General features: G+C 33.5%; 1 protein-coding gene across 8 annotated transcripts in view; it reads right to left on the bottom strand.

The window, feature by feature from the left end:
• The window catches only part of LOC114877910 (CUGBP Elav-like family member 2), a 761531-nt gene that overhangs the window by 602106 nt on the left and 138819 nt on the right, over nucleotides 1-20606 (bottom strand). For all 8 annotated transcript variants that reach the window (XM_046285524.1, XM_046285526.1, XM_046285527.1 and 5 more), the window contains one exon: nucleotides 16887-17500. In XM_046285524.1, coding sequence (XP_046141480.1) covers nucleotides 16887-17095 — 209 coding nt within the window. In that variant the 5' untranslated portion in view covers nucleotides 17096-17500. The remainder of the gene's footprint in view (nucleotides 1-16886; nucleotides 17501-20606) is intronic.

Raw genomic sequence — 20606 nt, 5'->3', positions numbered from 1 at the left:
ACGATTTATATCTTACGTCCCAATCGAGAAATACAAGAGAAAACGTGATCGTTTGAACGTCCGATAAATTTTGTAGACTTTTATCTAATGAAACATACCGACGTATCAGTAATCAATCTTTGACGTAACTCCATTTTGTAAAGTAACTCAATAATGACAACAAAATAAAAATTATACATATTTTTAACCATTTAATGATTCTACTTAAACAGAAAAGCACACTAAGCTATTCTTCAAATTTCTTTTACACCGCCAACAACAGAACAATTTATGTCCCATTCGAAAACTACCCAAAATAATTTCTGATATCACTATTATGTTCCATGAGTAAAAATAAGGAAAAAATTTTATATACATATTTAACCATTTTCTACCATTTGAAGGTTAATGTGCTCATTGATATTTAGGAATTGAAGCTATGATATTTTGTATCAAGATATATACATTGCCTTTTTAACACCATTTCTTTGTATATAATCCCAACTTATCGCTATCCTAATATTCTATCACTTATCCTGCCTAGTACTTACATAGTGTAGATGCAGTAATGACCGAGCCCTATTGAAATTAAAGGGTACCAAACGATGGATACGAAGCGGATGAGAAGCGTATTATGGTCCAATACAAGCGGATCAAGGATAATCACCTGTTGTACCCAGATATCGTGAAGTTTTTTATTCCTAACATTCTACATTAGGATATATTAATTACAATGATAAGCTTCACGATATTTGGGCCCAACACATAACTCTGTCGTCGGTCTGCTTAAATTTGGCCATAATACGCTTCCCATCAGTTCTGGATATGTGACAGACCCGCCCCGAGTTCGCTTCTTGTTTGCTTTTTTGTACGTTATTTGCCCAATCCTTGACTTACTATTTTTTCCTCAAGGATGGATAAAGATCTTTATGTGGTTGCCGACGTAAACAAAAGTTTGAATTTTATAAACACCAGAATCCACCATCCATTTTGGAGTCAGTTCCGTATGCTAACTAAAGGATGATCAGGTTGCCCGTGAGGTAAGATAGCTACGATAGCTACGATCGTCCTTAGGCAGATATTGTTACAACAGTTTCCCTTATATACTAAATGAATAAACAATGATACTTTAGGATGTGACGTGGGTGCATAAGGGTTCAAATACTGGGTAACAAATAGCGTGGGGTAATAATAACGTTTATTATTAGAGCGTTGATGGTGCAATGCGTGTGTAGTGCTCGTGGCGACTGTTCGGTACCTTCTGCCGTTTTTCTGTTGAAATCGAACGGTCGTCCAAAGGAAAATTGGAAGGGGGGAAAATAACCCTCTGCCTTCAAGGACCAGCTTCATTATCCCTGGCACTTAGTTATTCCTCCGACCGAACCGAGGTTCTGGCAATCGTCACTTTTATTGCCAGCCCTCGAGTTCGGTCGCATACGACAGACCTGTCCAAGTAGGGGAATTTACTCCTGGAACACATGTTTTGGGTCCCCTTCCAACACTGCTCCTTCAAGTAAGATGGGACCGAGGAGACAATACCGCCGCTAGGAAAGACGGAGAGACGGTAGTCGGAACAGTCCCATCTTACTTGAAGGAACAGCGTTGGAAGGGGACCCAAAACATGTGTTCCAGGAGTGGATTCCCCTACTTGGACAGGCCTGGCATACGACATACAGCCCTTCAAAACATAAAGCCCCAGAAAACCTTTTCCCAAAAACGACACGACAATCCGCCACAATACTATTCATGATTTTTAAATTGATAACTGTTCCGCATTTTGTCAATCTCTCAATGACTGACGTTCAGTAATTTTCTTTTTTATCATTTGTTTTGTGTTCCATGACGTTAATTAATTTTTCAATTGCAAGTGACTCATTCAACATCTGTTTATTTATCTGTCACTTTGATCTCGCCAGAAAACCCTCCATGATGAATCGGTAACAGTTTGTCCAACTAATAGCTGCGACGTACTTTCATTTCTCAAATGCTGGACGTGCTGTCTCGATTACGTCGGAACAAGTCGGTAAAGCATAACACGCATCTCGGCATATGTATACGCACACACACACACACCTGAGCGAAACGCGCGGCGGCGCAAAGAAAAAGAATCGTTCGAGCGTGTTGGGTGTTACATATTATCCTCTTCGGTATAAGTGGCGGAACGAAGGAGGCGAGAAAGTAGGTGGGGAAATCGAGCAAACCTGCAAGGGAGGATCGCTGCCGGCACATGCAGTACGCGACGATGATACAATTTGGAACTTCGCACTAAAGGCATGTGACAATATCACGGCTACGTGGTACGTGCTCCGCGTGTGCCACCGAACGATGCTTACGCCTTCCACGAGCGGTGCAACGTGATTCACCAATACGTCGACGAAACACAGACTGACTTTAACATTGGAGCGCGAGTGAATGCGAAGAAAATGGTCCGAGATTGGTAATATGTGTGCAGACTGTTCCGGAAAAAGTGATAATCCCTTAGAAAGGTGAATTGCTGAGCTGATTCTGAACAATTTTTTTCTTTTCCAAAATGTTGGTTAAGGCTTCATTTTTAAGTTATTAACGAAAAACACTGTCCAATTAGAGTGCGCGTAGAGCGCGGGCTGAACAGTGAGAGTGTTGGCTACTGATTACGTTCGAACCGTGGTCATGAACAAGTGGGGTGGGAGTACGTCGACACAATTTGCTACTTCGTTTTTGAGATATGTATAAGCAGTTCCGAAACATGTGTTTCGCTTTCGAACAGCTGACAGCTAAGCAGGTAGTTCATTCTCTAGTGTCTTGGATCAGTGTCTGGACAAAGAGACGCGAGAAAGGCAAAGATGTACACATTTCTAATCCTTTAAAATCATAAATGAGTCATTGACCTTAGGACTAGACAGATGTGCATCCTTATCTTTTCATGTGTTTTTTTGGCCGGACACTGACAATGAGTCAACATTTTAACGAAGGAAAAAGTTGTTCAGAATCACTTCAGCAGCCATCTCTCTAAGGGATTGCCACTCTTTCTGGGACATCCTATACATGCACAATGGGTTGCATGCGTTTTCGTATCCTTTCGGACAAAAAATAAGCTCTTTGATTAGTCCTTTGCACCCGAAGATTTTTTCGGTAATTATTTAGAAGTTGGTCCTCCTCACCGATTTTCGTGACCTTGAAATATGTTGTCAAGGTCATCATTCTGAACAACTTTTCCCTATACATGTTACTGCCGCTCGGCCTTAGTTTCCGAGATACATATTCGTAAAAAACTTCAATTATACTTATGTCACCAGTACACTGTATTCCGGGAGAAATGGAGACTGAATAGTGATTGAAAGAGTGATTGAAGTGGTTTGAGGTTAGGGTTAGGGTTAAGGTTAAGTTAGGTTTAGGTTAGGTTTAGGTTCAGAGCGTACATGGCGCGATACGATAGCTAATATTCCTCGTTATGGAACTCGTACGTCTCATTACGTGGGATATACATATAGCTGAGTTTTTATTCCGACGTCAACATGATGTTAATGAGCGTATAATGGCATTTTTCGACATGATGAGCGAAATGTTTCCGATTTCTGACAAAACACAAAATAAATAATAGGTATACAATATATAAAAAGGGAAAGAAAGAGTAATTATAACGTGAAAAAATCAAAAACAAAACCCTAACCCTAACCTCAAACCACTTCAATCACTCTTTCAATCACCATTCAGTCTCCATTTTTCCCAGAATACAGTGCACTCGTAATCTAAGTTTAACTAAAGATTTTTGCAAATATCTCGGAAACTAAGGCCGAGCGGCGGTAACATGTATAGGGAAAAATTGTTTAGAATGATGACCTTGACAACATATTTCAAGGTCACGAAAATCGGTGAGGAGGACCAACTTCTAAATAATTACCTTTTTTTCTATAGGGAATTATCAATTCCAAGCTTAAAATAATAATTTTGAACATAATGCTGTAACTATGAAGTGTATGCATAGATAATGAATTCAAACTTGTAAGCAGTAAAGATATTTATTGTAGCCTCTTGGTTATCATTACTGCATTGACTATTTCTCATAGATGCATTGATATAGACTTTTTATTGGATGAGCCTCAAAAAATAAAAAATTAGAGAATTTTAAAAATCTCAAGGTTTGGACTTCTGAAATTTGAGAAATTTGAAATATTGAAATTTTGGACTTTTGGAATTTTAGATTTTTAAAATTTTAGAATGTTGAGGGGTCAATTTATATTTTAAGGGGGGAGGGGTTGGGGGAGTCAGGCCCGTCCTGACTGCTATCTACATATTAGATCAGTGTTTCCCAAAGTGTGGTACGTGTACCCCCTGGGGCACGGGAAGAGTTTGGTAGGGGTACGCGCTGCACCCGGCTTTGGTTACGCCTGGTGCAACAAGCAGTTTACTTTTTTTCGATTACAAACATAGAAAAATGTTTGCTGCATCTCAGATTAAAATTAACAACCAGGGAACCAAATTATGATGATCTGTCATCTCGACATAAACAATTTCATCCTTCTCATTGATTATAATAAATGTTATTTATAATATAACTTTTATTTATTTTATTTATATTTTATTATGAATGAATTTTATTTTTCGTTTATTATTATCTTGTTTATGCACTAAAAGAGGAAACACTGTATTAGATCATTAAATATGAAATGTTCGATTACATAAACTACCTAGTTCGACACTTGATATCTCTATTGTTTCACTTTGATCGTTCTTTGTTTTTTTTTCTATTGGTAAGGTACGTCTTTAGTCTTTCAGACGCACGTTTCGGTTTATGATTATCTGTCGAACTGCCTTTTGCAGATTAAATTCTGTAAACCATGGATAAGTCAAAAATTCACGTTATTTTCGAATATGAATTCCGTCGTGGAACTAATGCAGCGCAAACAGCTCGAAGTGTCAACGAAGTGTTTGGCAAAGATGTGGCTAATGGACGCACAGTACGTTTATAGTTTGAGAAATTCCGATCTGGCGATTTTGATCTTCAAAATGAACTACGCGAGCGACCTGAAAGCAAGGAGGATATTGATGAGCTGAAAGCTGCAGTGGGAGCGGATACATCTTAAACTAAGTACGCGTGAATTAGCAGCAAAGTTTAATGTTAGTATTCCAACAATATTAAACCACTTGAATCAAATAGGTAAGGTTAAGCGCTGAAGGAAAACGAACATTTCATACTTAATGACCTAATAGTTACGCCACTGTTTAGATGACAAAAACGTAGATGACATGATTTAATAGGATTTAAACACAATAAATAATGTTCTATCAATATTATGTTTGTTAAAACACTATCTTTCAACAAATATCCTATTCATGATTCTTTTAATTGACATATCATGTATTTGGTATAATGTATGTTCTACATACATATGTATATTAAAAGTATTTATCTTACATTGTAAGACATACTTATTATTCCTAGTTGCTGCCATTTCCTACGCGTATATATAAGAATTTGCAGTATGCAAAAATACAAAGAACAAATTATACAAAGTATAATTTGTAGTGGATGTTATTCTTCATCCCATCATAATAATACATTTATTAAAAATAAATAAAAATGTAAAAGGATAGTTGAAGAGTGAATTCTATCGACGAAACTGGATCCCTCAATGGTTGTCTCGATTTCCACAAATGGTTTCTCTAAAATCTTTCTAGGACTTTCGATGGGATTGCATTGTTGTTACTTCACGCAGATTTTAACCGCTCTTCGTGGCTGCTTTTGACAGCGACAATGTGGCCCCCGAGGAATTCTGCTTCAACGAACGTCTGGGAAAAGAAGTTGAACCTTTATTCGTCCACGTAGCTACACGGATTTCATTCTTCCAGAAGCTACCAGACTGCTGATCGTTTCCTGCTTATCGATCATGAACATATCCCATAAATTATTGAAGTCAAAAATAGCGTTAAGATATGACGGTTGCTGTTACAGTGCAGACGAATATATTTAATCCTATGGTATAGATTATATGTGGTTACTATTTGCCAATTCAAATGAACAGTAAAATCACCTTGTACATACACTGGCTTTCATTTACATTCGAATATTATAATATTTAAGTGGTTATTGTTCGATATACCGCTTTACAATTAAGTTAAAGAACTAATCGTTACTTACGATAAGGTATTTATTCTGGTTGCAAGAAACGTTTCATTTTTTAATTATAATATAATTATCTTTTGGATAATGAAAAAAAAAAACAGAACAGTTAAATTCTATTCGACATTGTGTCTAACGTATAATAGAAGTATAGTTTTTATTTATAACTGTATGAAATTATCAACTGCTGAAATTATTAGCGAGAATATGTTAGGTTTTCCATGCGAGATCGTAATGTTTTGTTTCATAGACGAAAATTAAACTCTGTCGTATAATCTAAAAACTAATATAATATACTAATGTCGCGTCGTCCACCGTTTATTTTACGTGCTTCGTGTAATAGCAAATTAATCTAATAAGGATTATTCTCTAATGAGTATTCTCAAATGTACCTACATCAGTTTGTTTTATATCGTCAAGAAAAGGGAAAAATGTATTGGTAAAATGCTGTTCTATTTAATTTAAATAAGAATATGACTGCGGATATGATGTTAATCCCTTTAACGCTACTGAGTATATTTTTATCCAAATAAATATAAAAAATTTTTCTCAAGTTCAACTTCATCCCGAATTCCATTCAACTCAAATATTGTAGTATGTAATACACTGTTGGAATCAAAATGACTCTACCGTACTGCATTACTGGAGTACATGTCTTGCTTTTACTTCTTTTCATTCAATTTTCTATTATAATAATGATTTGAAAATAAAAATTAGTCACTCATACGAGAAATATAATACTGTATTGAAATCATAAAAATCACGTAGAATATACATCATAGGATGATAGCAATTCCTTATTTCACCAGATCAATGAAAAATTATTAAAGAATGTAAAGAAAACTCCAGAATTAACTGCTTTTGAATTAAAAACTGAGTTATTCCAAGAATTTGCAGAGAAAATATATCCTGACACTGCACGTTGAATTTCGAAAGCAAACGAATACAGCGACACAGTTCACAGAAAAATCAAAAGAAAGAATTAATTTCTGCTAAAAAATTGTTTTCACGGAAAGTATGAGGTAGAATGATATAATTTTCCTTAATAAGAAAAAAGTCAACGGTTCTTGATCAAATAAACGTAAAATTCAAAATCTGAGTATTTATTTCTCTAGTATAATTATAAATAGAGGTATTTAGAATTAACTACTTAAATATAGTGTTCGAATATTAATGTGAGCCATTGTATATAGTATCTAGTATTGTCGAAGCAGCATTTTATTTATCGGTACAGGGTACATGACTCACGCGTTTGAAATAGATCGAAGCTGGTCACAATGAAACCTCTATTAACTGAACTAACGTAGAAACATAATCATACTGATAAACAAGTTTCTTTGATACGACTAGATTATTGATTTTTATTTCTACACGCTTCACGATAGGTAACATACGTTACTGATAGCACAAAAAATGAATTCGATCCAAGTTATACACACAGTAATAATAAAAAATTATTTTCATTTTCTTTACACGTTTTATTTCGAAACATTAAACCTGCTGATTGCTTATCACTGAGGAAACAATGATAACGATAGAGAGTTAATGTATTGTTACCTGAATTAAAATTGTTTCAGTTTTGCAAAGTAAACGATAAGTTAGACTGTCAAAGTTTAATTGTTCAAGATGTTCATAAATTTTCGATAAATCTTAAATGAATACCCGATGATTGACGCAGTAGAAGAATCCAGAGTAATTCTAACTCATAGTGAAAGGTTATTTTACACGGTTTTAAACGCTGAATTGTGTGCAAAATTTCAACCATTGCGTTATATTACAAATTTGCTGCATAAAATAATATGCTATGAAATTCTTGTATTTCTTGTCTTTTATGATTATCAACTTTATTTTACAGAATGTTGGAAATTTTCTGTATTATATTTGTGGCTTGGAGCAAGAAGCACCAACGTCATATTTTCATAAAAATTAGTTAAACCCGGTATTGAGTTGGCAAACAATTGTATATCTTATATAAAAAAGGACAATTTCAAATTTTATCTAGAAATTATTGTAATGGCATTTATATATACCAACATTTTTTATAAAAAAAACTTATTTTCTTGTAAAAAATAAAACACAAATAGCATAAATTTTAATTCTCCCTTTTTGTATTAGAAACAAAATTTGGAACTGCAGAAACTTCTGTGTCAGAAATTATTTGAATTTTTTTGTATTTGAAATTATTTGAACGTGAACTTTTTAACAACTTCTTTGGTTGAAATTATCTTTTTGGTGATTTAATATTCTCCTCTTACATTTAAGGAAAAGTGTTCTTGTCGGTATCATAGTTTGTTACGTTGAAAGCAGAACACATATGCACTGATAAGATAACGCAGATAAACGTAAAATGATAAAACAGCGAAAGTAAAATCGGAAGAATACTGCATTCGATCGATCGAAACAAATTAACCTGTAATAGCTTATCGATATTGTTGGAACATTGAAGTGGTTAAAAAATTATTTTACAAAACGATTTAATTACTATTTCTAATTACAATATTGTTCGATAAATAAATTATTGAAAACGTCAAAGAAATATTTGTCATGTTAAAATATTGTGTCTCTTTGACAACTTGTCGATTTTTAAATATTGTTTTATATGAATTAAACTGGAAATGTTTTGTCAAATTGTTTCCCTTTGACTTTACATGGTTCTTCTCATATTTCAATTTTAACTCTTAGCAGTATTAAAATTCCAAACATTATTATATTTGGAGAATTATTGCAAATGATCACAAAATATACGAGATGACTATCATCAATCATATGTAATATAATTTTTTTGACAATTTCCACAAATTATTGTCAATTTATCAAATTAAGACTAAATTTATTCATTGTCCCAAGGCAATATAAAGTTTAAAACGATTTAAAATGGTTCCTTGAGACCACATGTGATAGATATTTAAAATGCAAATTAAAAATAGGCTGATATTATCATATCAGTAACACACAGTGTAATATGTGTAAATACACATCGTTCAAAAGTCACAGAATCTTTACCCATTTTGGTAATCTTTAATCACATCATATAAATTATCTACATTATGTACTTGCATATATAGTTTTACAGTTTCATTGCGTGAGGACCAAAAAACATTAAAATTTTATATATTCCATTATGGATACGGTTAGAATTTCGTTTTTCATTCTTTTAAACCACGACCACCGTTTACATATTTTATCTGTTTGGATTATACGAACACATTTCCAATGTAAAAATTGAAACAAAAAAGAAGTAGTAACTAGAATGCCAAGGTTAGTAAAAGTGATACTTAACCTTCGGACGACAGACCATGGACAGAACTTCAATTTTAATTTAATTTTGTATTTAATATTACTTACCTTTTTTAAATTTTACACTATTTCTTTAAAAATTGTTCTTCCAATATATGAAACTCTTTCGTTTAAAAATTGTACATTTAACTTTATGTCCATGTATGTATATGCTTCGTAAGTTTGGGTCACAATTAATCCAAGTTCCTCTCTTCAAGAGTTAACTCGTTCATAATTCTGTGACCTCATACAGGTCATAGTATTTCGTATTCACAAATTCTGTGACCCATGTGTGGGTTGTAAAAATCCCGAATCAGAAGTCATATACTTTTAATATAAATGGAAATCTACGAAGAAAATCGAATAAGAACCACGATACTTAATTTTTATAAATGCCATTTTAAAGTAATTCATGTAGACTGGTTTATTTCATACTTCGTAATTAGTATTTATTTAACTATAGTTGATCTTTTAATCAATGTAATATAACAAAGAGCAAGAAGACGATTTGTTTACGTGCTTATTGAATTTTTATATGTAAAATTGAAGAGTACGTTTGTATCCCTTAATATTTGGGTGGACGGAAAGAAACTGTATTAGTAATGATTTTTGTAATAAATTTGTTTTCAGTAAATTATTGAACAGATTTGTTATCATACACAGTTAATTAAGTAAAATACGAAAAAACCGCTGTTATTGTAATGTTTAAATTAATGTTGTAAGTCTTCATCAAATTTTTGTTGATATACTATGACCCTTTAAGCAAGAGTACATATATTGTATAATTTATTATATTTTCAAACTGTATACTGCGTTACACGTTCAAAACTATCTATACAATTAGAAAAGCAACGTTTTCAGACTTCATCTTTTATCGTATCTGAATGAAATTGCATCTGTGTAACTCAACAATCAGATACATGAAAATGACGATGAACCATAGCCAAGGTTAAGCATACCTATCCTATATCCAAGGGTGAGAAACATAGCTTGTACTAACCTATGTTTCTTTACCAATTATACTTGTCTATTTTGAACGATTTTTTGCTAATAAAATTTTGTAATAAATACACTGATCTGTATAGAACAATAACGTAGCATAATATCGTTTGACAGAAGCACAATTTTACATCCTCAGTTTGGGATCAACCTGCAGTCGATATGCATAGTAGACCATTTTAGATCAAGGGATTAACCTGATTGTAAGTGTGTAAAGGTAAACACAGAAGATGGGTGGATATAGAGAAAATTAACAACATATAAATCTGTTAGCAACTCCGTTATATGGGCTGCTAAGAAACATTTGCGTAATACGCGACAAAGAGAACGGTGGTCGCCGCTTAAGCATCCCCTGCTACGTTACAAGATAGAAATCCAACTTGTCGACAAGTAGAAATTAATTTCGATGTAGTTTCCCGACGAAGTAAAGCATTCGAATCTAGATAAGAGAACCCTTGTACGACCTTTAGGGACCAGGGTGACCCTTTTGTTAAGCGAATTCCTCCCCCAAGCCATACATATCACTTAACCCTTACACCTATCGGCCTCCGTACACGCGTTAAATGCCTCTTTGCTAACTTATGCGCTCGCTCGAAGCAGCTCGAAGACCTAAACCTAGACCGTGTAACACTTCCCGTAATTAACTACTCATTGCGGTAGTATCTTATTATTCTATGAGCAACCACTGTACCAGCACCCCAGTATTAGATATTAAGGAGAATTTACGCGATGACTAAATATAGCATCGTACACCCTTAATCGAACGTAAACGCGGGTCTACAAGCGCGTGGTAACGCTAGTACCCTGAAGAACTCGGTTGCTGATCACTTAAGAATAATTATCGCGATTTTTTAATCTGACAATGGAAAATTCAACAAAATCCAAAAGATTCTTTATTATTCGAATAAATCTGTCTTTATTTCTTAATTTTGTATTTAGAAACGTTGAAAGTAAAAAATGCAAAAGAAGTAATTTTTGATCATCTAAATTATTCATAAATAAATAAATAAAGGAAAAAATAATAAGTAATCTTCTAAAATTATGTAACAATTTTTGGAACAAATTTATATTATTAAATAGTATTATTAATAGCACAGTATGTATTTATAATTAAATTGATCGAAAATTGGGTTCTGATCAGTAATTATGCTCTTGATGGTACTTGTTTACTGTTTCACAGGAAAAAAGAGATTTCTCAATCAGCATAAATGAAATTTATAATGTTAAGATTTTCCTAGCAATTTCAATGATTTGTTTGAGAAATTGTTAACACGTTGGTTGTTATAGCGCTCACCGATAACCGACCGGTTTTTAAATTGTTAAGCTTTAAATGTTATGTAAGCGAATAAATAAAAAAGGAGAAAAAGAATACAAAGCAGATGTAACGGGGTTGTAAGTATATATAAGAAATCAGAAACCCAACATTTTTTGCTATTAACATAAAATTTACATCAAACATATAGCAGATACGGCAGTAAGAACATTAAAACTAACTTCTATCAAGTTGATTATTCTGTCTCACCGCTAAAATTCAATATTTGAAACATATTTCATGAAAATAATAAAATTTCAAAAATTCGATTGAAGGAAGATTTAACGAGACGGGGCCGAAAATTAATCTCGATACACTCGGAGACGCAGTGTTCGTATACCCTCGAACATCGTTATGCTGCAGAATTCTCGATTCCCGGACCTTGAATGAGGAATTTCACCCTTTGAATATCGCATTTTACGTTAAGAGGGTGCATATTTTAGAGGAAGGTGGATGAACAGGATTGTTGAGCAAAGGTGAGAATAGACTCGAAAAGGGAAACAGAGATAGAAAGAGCTAGAAGCGAGAAGCAATGCGGCGCGGCGTGGAAGAACCAGAGGAATGGCCACCCTCCTCCGCATTGAGGAATCTTGTCAAGTTATTTTAAGCTTTCACTTTTTATTAAGCCTATGACGCTTACGCGATATAATGAAATAATGAAGAACATACCGGTGTTAGATACCGTAATCTTGTTGCTATCGGAGAAAATTACACTTTTTGAACCGCGTTTCGTGATTCGTGATATATGATATTTTTTTCCGTTACGTTTTGTGTTGATTTGTTTGTACTGATATAGTACAAAAAGCTACTTATGATATCCGTAGAAAAGAAACTTATCCTACAATTAACCAATCGTATAATTAAACTACGATAATTATGGCTAGAGCTGGGTAAAATTCAAAGAAAAACTATTCCAAATACTATTTAAAATATTAGATGTTACAAAGTTCAAACAAAATGATATTTTCACCCACGGACGGCCAACCATGGAGGAAACCCCAATTTTAATTAAATTTTGTAGTACTTTATATTATTTTTAAGATCTAACGGGGCTATAGCTTTGGACCCCACTTTCCAGGGAGCCCCTTCCATTTACTACAGGCCTGTCCAACCTGCGGCCCGCGGGCCACTCATGGCTCTTTCCCCTACCACGGAGCTCGCGCTCGGCTCTCCCCACTTTTCCAGTTGGTTTCTCGACTCTTCCAATATTTGACGCATATTTCTAGTCCTAGCAGATATACAGGGTGATTCTCTCGCAACGCAACACAATAGCCGTCCCGCACAATGGAACCCTGCTGCTTTGCGAGTAAAGAGACCCAGGGGCTATATCGCCGGACCCAAAACTGCTTTGTGTGTGTTTATGGCTGAGACGAAGACGAGAAACGGAATAGCAAGGGTTCCATTGTGCGGCACGGCTTTTGTGTTGCATTGCGAGAGAATCACCCTGTAGCATCTAGCGAGAAACCGCTGCCCCACTACTGACACTACTGGATGGTGGGGGAAGTTTGAAGCGGTAAGAGAGGAAGCAGTGGCTCTTTCGCTTCTAGCAGTTAGACAGGCCTGATTTACTATATCAAAAAATATTAAATTAGATTTTAGTACTGTTGCCTTTTTTACAATTCAATGTTATTTAATTTTATATAGAATAAATTTCAATTTCTGAATCAAGTTCATCAATCAAAGGGGCCCTCAAAGGTTCGATAACCTCGGGCCCCAGAAATCTTACTTTAGCTCTGATAGATGGAGGATAGCAATTAGGTAACTTATTTAAAATGGCCTTAACTGCAGTGGTTAAAAGATTTTCAATTTGATTTGAGAACAATTGTTGAATATGTGAAAGAAAGATGTAATATTTTATTTTGAATGAATACTGAAAAATATTTCAGTCTCATTCTGTAAATTCATGTTTTTTGTATATTTCAACAACAAATACATATAAAATGATAATTAAAGTTATTTGGCCATGCTGTATGAATATTTATACCTACTTTTTTATGATCTTCATGTATCAAATTTGTGTTTTAAATTATGTCCGCATATTATAAAATGTCCTGTAGATTTGTGGTGTAAATATTTTTTGACGAACGGCTTTTAATTAACCTAAAAAACCTCATCTCTTGTTTAAATGCTCTGAGAAACGCATCGCTGCAGCTGTTATTATTCACTCGACTTTTTCTCCAGAAGAAAGCCACTTGCATCGTGTATTCCCGAGGGACAACCTTTCCATTAAACGAAGTATCTTACTCTCGGCTTTTGCAAATAACACGATAATGGAAAAAACTAGCAGGTGTAGACGGGAAGTGGCCTGTAACGAGCATTAAATTGCATTTTCATTGTTATCGCAACATTGCTTGCTGTAATACAACTAGAACAGCTGCAAGCGAGTTTTGATTTCCTTATCTTGTTTATCGACGACATTGAACCACTCGAGTCTCCCATTTTCGCACAAAATTATATTAGAGGAAGTAAAACAAATACAGCTTTTTTCCCGCATCTCCTTTATACAATGTTCAATATACAAAACGAAATTGATTTTGGAACTTTGTTATCTCTCTATAACATCGTGTAAATTTTATATCATATACTTCTACATATAGGTATATTTTTTGTTTTATTTCGGTTTTTTTTGTCATAGGGAAGTATAATAGGTGTATTAATGTTGCACAATTCCTTCGTAATCAAACAGCTTGTCTATAACGATTTGCAATTCTTGTTTTTCATATTAGAATAAGTACCTATAGTTGAAATTTATTTCAAAAAAATAGCAATTGTGTACTTTGTGAATATTATCGTTTCTATCCTATTCATTATTTCAGTAAATAAGAAAAGTAATACAAATATTTATTTTACTTTCATTTAAATTTGTTTAGTATGTAATGTTTATAAATGTATAAATTCGAAAAACGAAAGGTTATCTTAGTATCTCATTGAAACTTCAATTTATCTCTAAAATTACTTTAAACTACGTTCAAACTTTTTTCTACAATTATCAAGTACGATTTTTAAATGCTTGGTAAGTTTTAGTAGTTAACTCTGCTGACTTAATTAGAGATATCTTTGTTATCTATAATTTCATCACGATTTTCTGAGATGAATATGTAGTTACGTATGCACAAAATATACAAAATAAAAATACATTTTCAGTACCTATACATATATATATACGAACGACATATGTAATAAAGTTCTATCCAAGTCCTACATCTTTATCTTTCTACTATATAAATTCCATTTGTATAATCATCCGTAGTCCAGTGATGATTACAAAAATATAAAGTTCAGATAAAATATTAGGTACCAGCAAAAACTTGAACAAATTTATAATATGACATAAAATAATCATTCGTTTGTATAACTCTGTTCCTTATACATTCTATTAATATTAAGATCGTGAATTTCGCTTGCAAAAAATGAATGAACTGTTATTTTAATTGTATTTATTGATTTTGATGTATTACCTATTTAGAAAAGAATTTGTTATGGGCAAAAACCAATAATAGTTACAATTATAAGAATTATAAGAAAAATGTGGAAACACACCCCACCTGAGATTATTTTTCTATCGAATTAGAAAAACAATGTAATGCTTTGATGTGTGTTGTTGTGTAAAAGAAGTGCATTCCCGTTGTTAACAAATTGACCGCTGATATTTAAGTAACAATTTAAATTTAATCTTAAACTTTATTAATTTTAACTTTCTAATCGTAAGCTTTAAATTATATCTTTAGGTATTATATGTCCAATTTGTCATTAATTAAAAAATTTAAGCTTGAAATATTAGTCAAAGCCTCCTCGTATACATTTTATTGCCACGGGTCATGACAGGCTCAGCATTTACTATTCAACACTTAATTAATTCAGAAATCAGTGCTTAAACGGATAATACAATAATATTTGATTTACGGGTTTAAAGTGGTATCAGATTTTCTCCTTTTTATCTTATATACTTTACACAACAGAATCACTTAACTTTCACTAAAGACCTTATGTAATAAAATCTATTTTTCCGAAGTTCCTCTGAAGTTAAAAGCTTCACATATTTCAGATCAAGATTGTAATCTAGTCAACTAGGTTAATCTCTCTTCTTAATCATTGCTACTGCTTAATAAACATAGTATTATACAAAAAATACTTGAAACTACATGTTTTGTACTTAAGTGTAATATAAAAACCCTAACTATACTGTATAATATGCAAAGATATAAGAGTGTAGTAAAAATTCTGTTACCCTTTATCGTTGTTACTTTGCTGCTTACATTCATTTAGTTCCAAATTCTAAAAAGCTCATTTCATTAAAGACTCCTGGTACTCTTTGTAATTTTAATAAGCCCTGATTTAAAGTTGATTCAAAAGAAAGAATGACGTTAACACTTAAACAACGAACTATCTAATTTTCAGAACATTTTTAACATTTTCGTTATCTAAATGCCCTATCGAATCTTCCCATACCCCAATGAATTGCTCACCATGATAGTTTACTGTTGACGTTCATTATATTGCCACCGACGCGACGGGTCTATAGGAGCGGAAAATTTATCAAGCTTCCAAAGTTCTCATTTGAGAGGAAGAGAGGAGATGAAAACGTATCATTTTCGTAGACTATAAAGGTAGAAAGAACAGTGGCACTAGTATGAAGTTAAAATCCATGTGAATGTCAAATCGCTCACGTACAATATAACGAAAGTTTACTGTAACTGGTACTTATAGTTTAACAAAAGAATATTCTGAAATAACCTTTTATGGACAAGTATATCTTTTGCAACCTTCGCGAGCAACCTGGGTCGTTTATATTTACGATTAATTCTTTTACTGGTCTTGCCTTTCAAAAAATCTAAAAAAGATTCTAGGATACTTATTGGGGACTCTGCTTTGATACATAATCGTTCCTTGAGCCAAATGTTTAAAGAATTAACTGGGAAAAATAAACATTCGGGAGGAAGTTCGGAAAAGTTGGAATTCGCTTCAAACATAACCGATGAAACTTGTCCAGAAGAGAATAAAATCTATTAGTATTAAACATTTAGAAATATAAACTGAAGTCAACTCGTGCCTTTTAAATAGAATTATTATAAACAAAAAATAAAAAGGAAATTAAATGACAGGTAATGCAAAAAAAAAGGAGAAATCGTATGTACCATGCAATATTTTCTGAAAACACTATTCAAACAACACACGAAGAAATATGTGCTTAAAGCAATAAGAAAACATTATAGAACTCACGTGTTTTCCTTCTGGTCGCTGTTGCTCGACTGCGACGACGGCGACGGCTGCTGTGTCTGTTGTTTCGAGTAGGGATGATGGTGATGCACGACGTTGTTGTTGTTATTGTTGTTGTTGTTGTGCATGTGCACTTTGTTTGCGTTGCTGTCGGTAGGCGAACCCGGCGAGATTTTACCCGCCAAAGCGTTCAACGACTGAAGCATTTTCATAGGAGTCCTTCTAGCGACCGGCTCTCGATGACCCCTTCCCTCGGCCTCGTTTATCCTTGAGGAAGACAGGATTATTCTTCGTTTCCGGTTTGAAGGTGTCAACCCTCAAACTCTACCGTTCGCGTACGAATAAACCGGCGTAAACAACGCGAAACGTAAAATACGCACCTTTGCCCGGGCAAATTACACGAATTACCGAATATAATCACGAGTTATCCGATAGTCGACACAAAAAAAGCATACACTTGTTCACGAAATACGGATGCACAACTACGGACACTGATTCGTTTCTAACGAGCGTTCACTTTTAGAAGAGATTTCGAGGGAAACTGGATCGATGCAACGTGAAACGTCCGAATCGAGATCGTAGAATCCCAATAATCGACGTCACGAATCCTCGAACCGCTAAAAAAAACAAACATAATAGCGTTACCCGAGGCGTTTAGGAAAATTTAATTTTTATGTTAACTTTAATCATGCTTTTAATCATTGATTAAACATTTTTAATCAAGATTTAAAAATGTACCGCCATTTTTCCAAAAATCTGAATTTTCCTCACATGAAGTGCTGCTATATTAATTACATATTTTAGTTTTGAAGGCGACTAACTGACGGGGGAGAGGATTCGCCCCTTCTAACCCAATCTGACTCAACCTGATTTGTATTTTGTAATCGTACTCGCGGAAAATAAAAACGGAATTAGAGCCAGGTTATGCTAAGGTATCTTTTGGGGTAGGGATGCCACCTATACATTGACTTCATTATTAAAATACATAACATAATAGTATTTCGTTTTCGGGTTAGATTAGGTTAGATACTTTTCTGAATGAAACCTTTTTTTGTCAATATTTGAGTTACAAGGAAGAGTTACTCAGGAAGATGATCTCCATAATATGTGTATGTATGCCACAGAGAAGATCACTGTGTACGTACGTGTGTGTGTATTGGGGGTGGGGCCTTTTGGTAAATTTACTCTAAATTGAATAACATAAAAATATTGCAAAATAGCATTTGTAACAAAAAATCTATTCACAATTTAATATTGTCAATTAGCATTATCCGCAGTGTTTTAAAATTTTCCTTCATATACAGAATGTTCTAAAAAAAGATGTAACCCAAACACTGCAGATTTTCCATGGTTTGGTAAATCCCAGGCTCTAGAAATTTTAATCCGTATCTGGATTGGGCATTTTTATGTCATCAAATCATGTTTTTAAGCAAAATATATTTTCTATGTATACCTAGTAATTTAAAAATATAATTCTTCGAATATTGTTATACTTTAGAAAATATATCAAATATAGGATATGCATTTATGATACTATTTAAATGATTAAAATATTATGATACTATTACATGATCGTCACCGGGTTAAAAGTGCTAATACAAATTTCGTATACAAATTTTTTTTGAACGTTAAACTTTAAATTAATATGCCATAAATAGGTACCATTCTGCAGAACTTTTGTTATAAAGTTATGTAAAATTTTCTATATTATTCAAATCTGCCATTTGATGTGCAGTAATCTAATACTACTATATCTTTGTAAAATGTATAGTTAGCGTAGTAGTATGTATGTCGCTACTCTAAATGAAAATCTTAATAAACCTATAAAAAGAATTATGGGTTACGAAAATGTTAATCAAATTAAAAATATTGTAAGTTTTAAATCATATATTACACCATATCAGTCATTCTTATTACGCGTACAGTCTGGCCTCTCTATCCACGGTATTACATTCCAAGACTTATCGCAGTAACGAAAACCCACGGATAATAATGAACCTTATATATTGTAATATTTTGGTATCAAATAGAAATATGATAAAGTTTAATTCATAAATTACTAACAATAAGATATTTTTAACCTTAAACCATTAAACATTAAGAGAAAATTTTATTTATTAAAAGTGCTCTCGAGCAATTTTTGAATAAAGTTACTCTCACATTGCCGACGTTCATTTTAGATTTCGAGTCCCCATAGTCTCTTTGCTTTACGCTTCTACGAGTATCGATCATATTTGTGAAAATTTTGAAATTTCGAACCGCGGATAACCGAAACCTCAGTACGAAGAATCGACTATAATGCAGACGATAATCAAAATATATTTGAAGATTTGTACCATTAAAATAATAAAAATTAAACAGTAAAAATCTATTGAATGTAGTTGTTAAATTTTTTAATTCGAAAACAAAGCTAACAGCACGCGGAATTTCCAAGCGGTGACCCATCCAAGTGCTGTCCGCGCCGAACTTAGCTTGACTTCGGTGATCGGACGAAAAACAAAATTGAAAGTACTTCTATTTACATGTCTGATGGTAATTTCAAGTCGAATGGTCATTAGCTAAACGGTTATATCTGTTACATCATATAATTTTTAAACATTTGAAAAAAACTAACTAAAATACAATGAATCTCCCGTATCCGTGGTATTTTATTACAAAATGAACAAATAAATAAATTTGTATAACGTCATATATGTGTAATTTATAATGAAGCTTGTGAGTTGATAAATTCAGCTATTTTAAAGTTCAATTGATCAATTACATTTTAACGTAAAACATTATCAACTTTAAAGTGATAATGAAGTATATTGCACAGTGGACTAATACCTATAGTATTATTTGTCTCTCTTTTTCCTGGAGTAGACATATGTACTTATGTATGTCTGTGGATAACTGAAACTGCGGATACCAACTGTACAAACGTGTGTTTAAACTGTCTCTTTGGAGAAACTTCCGAAAGGCCCCATCACCCCAGGACAACCAAACTTCGGATTTATAGTAATTGAGGGACGAGAAATCGAATGAGACCATTTTCAGAACTGGCAAATAAACCGTTCTCGAGATATACAGGGTATTCTAAAAGTGCGGAAACCCCCTATTATCTTGACAAGAACGCATTTCCACGAAAAATGACTAACTCTAACCCTAACCCTAACCCTAACCCTAACCTAGGTTAGGTTAGTCATTTTCCGTGAAAATGCGTTCTTATCGAGGTAATAGGGGGTTTCCGCACTTTTAAAATACCCTGTATATCTCGACAACGGTTTATTTGCCAGTTCTGAAAATGGTCTCATTCGATTTCTCGTCCCTCAATTATTATAAATCCGAAGTTTGGTTGTCCTGGGGTGATGGGGCCTTTCGGAAGTATACCCAAAAAGCGATACGGATCGATGCATCAAACAAATATCTTACTTAAAATCGGCCGTAAGAATGTTAAAGGGCTTGGATGAGTACTAAAAATCAATCTACAAAAAATAACAATTTAAAAAATATTCCTATTAAAATTCATGTTAAAATTTCGTAAAACAACGAGGACCACTAAATTAACTCGGAATAATAATAATCATCAAAACAAAACGAGGGTAGAACTTATGCGTTCACCGAAACCGGTGGAAAACAAAAGATAGCGGGTTAATAAATTAAAAGGTTGCGCCACGTGGTTTGCATCGTAACGAGCACGATAGTAATTTTTGCGAAGCTTAGTCTTCGCATATTTACGCGAAT

The sequence above is a fragment of the Osmia bicornis genome, chromosome 4 (genome assembly GCF_907164935.1).
Source record: "Osmia bicornis bicornis chromosome 4, iOsmBic2.1, whole genome shotgun sequence".
NCBI classification, from domain to species: Eukaryota; Metazoa; Arthropoda; class Insecta; order Hymenoptera; family Megachilidae; genus Osmia; species Osmia bicornis.
This window is presented reverse-complemented; position numbering and strand designations above follow the sequence as displayed.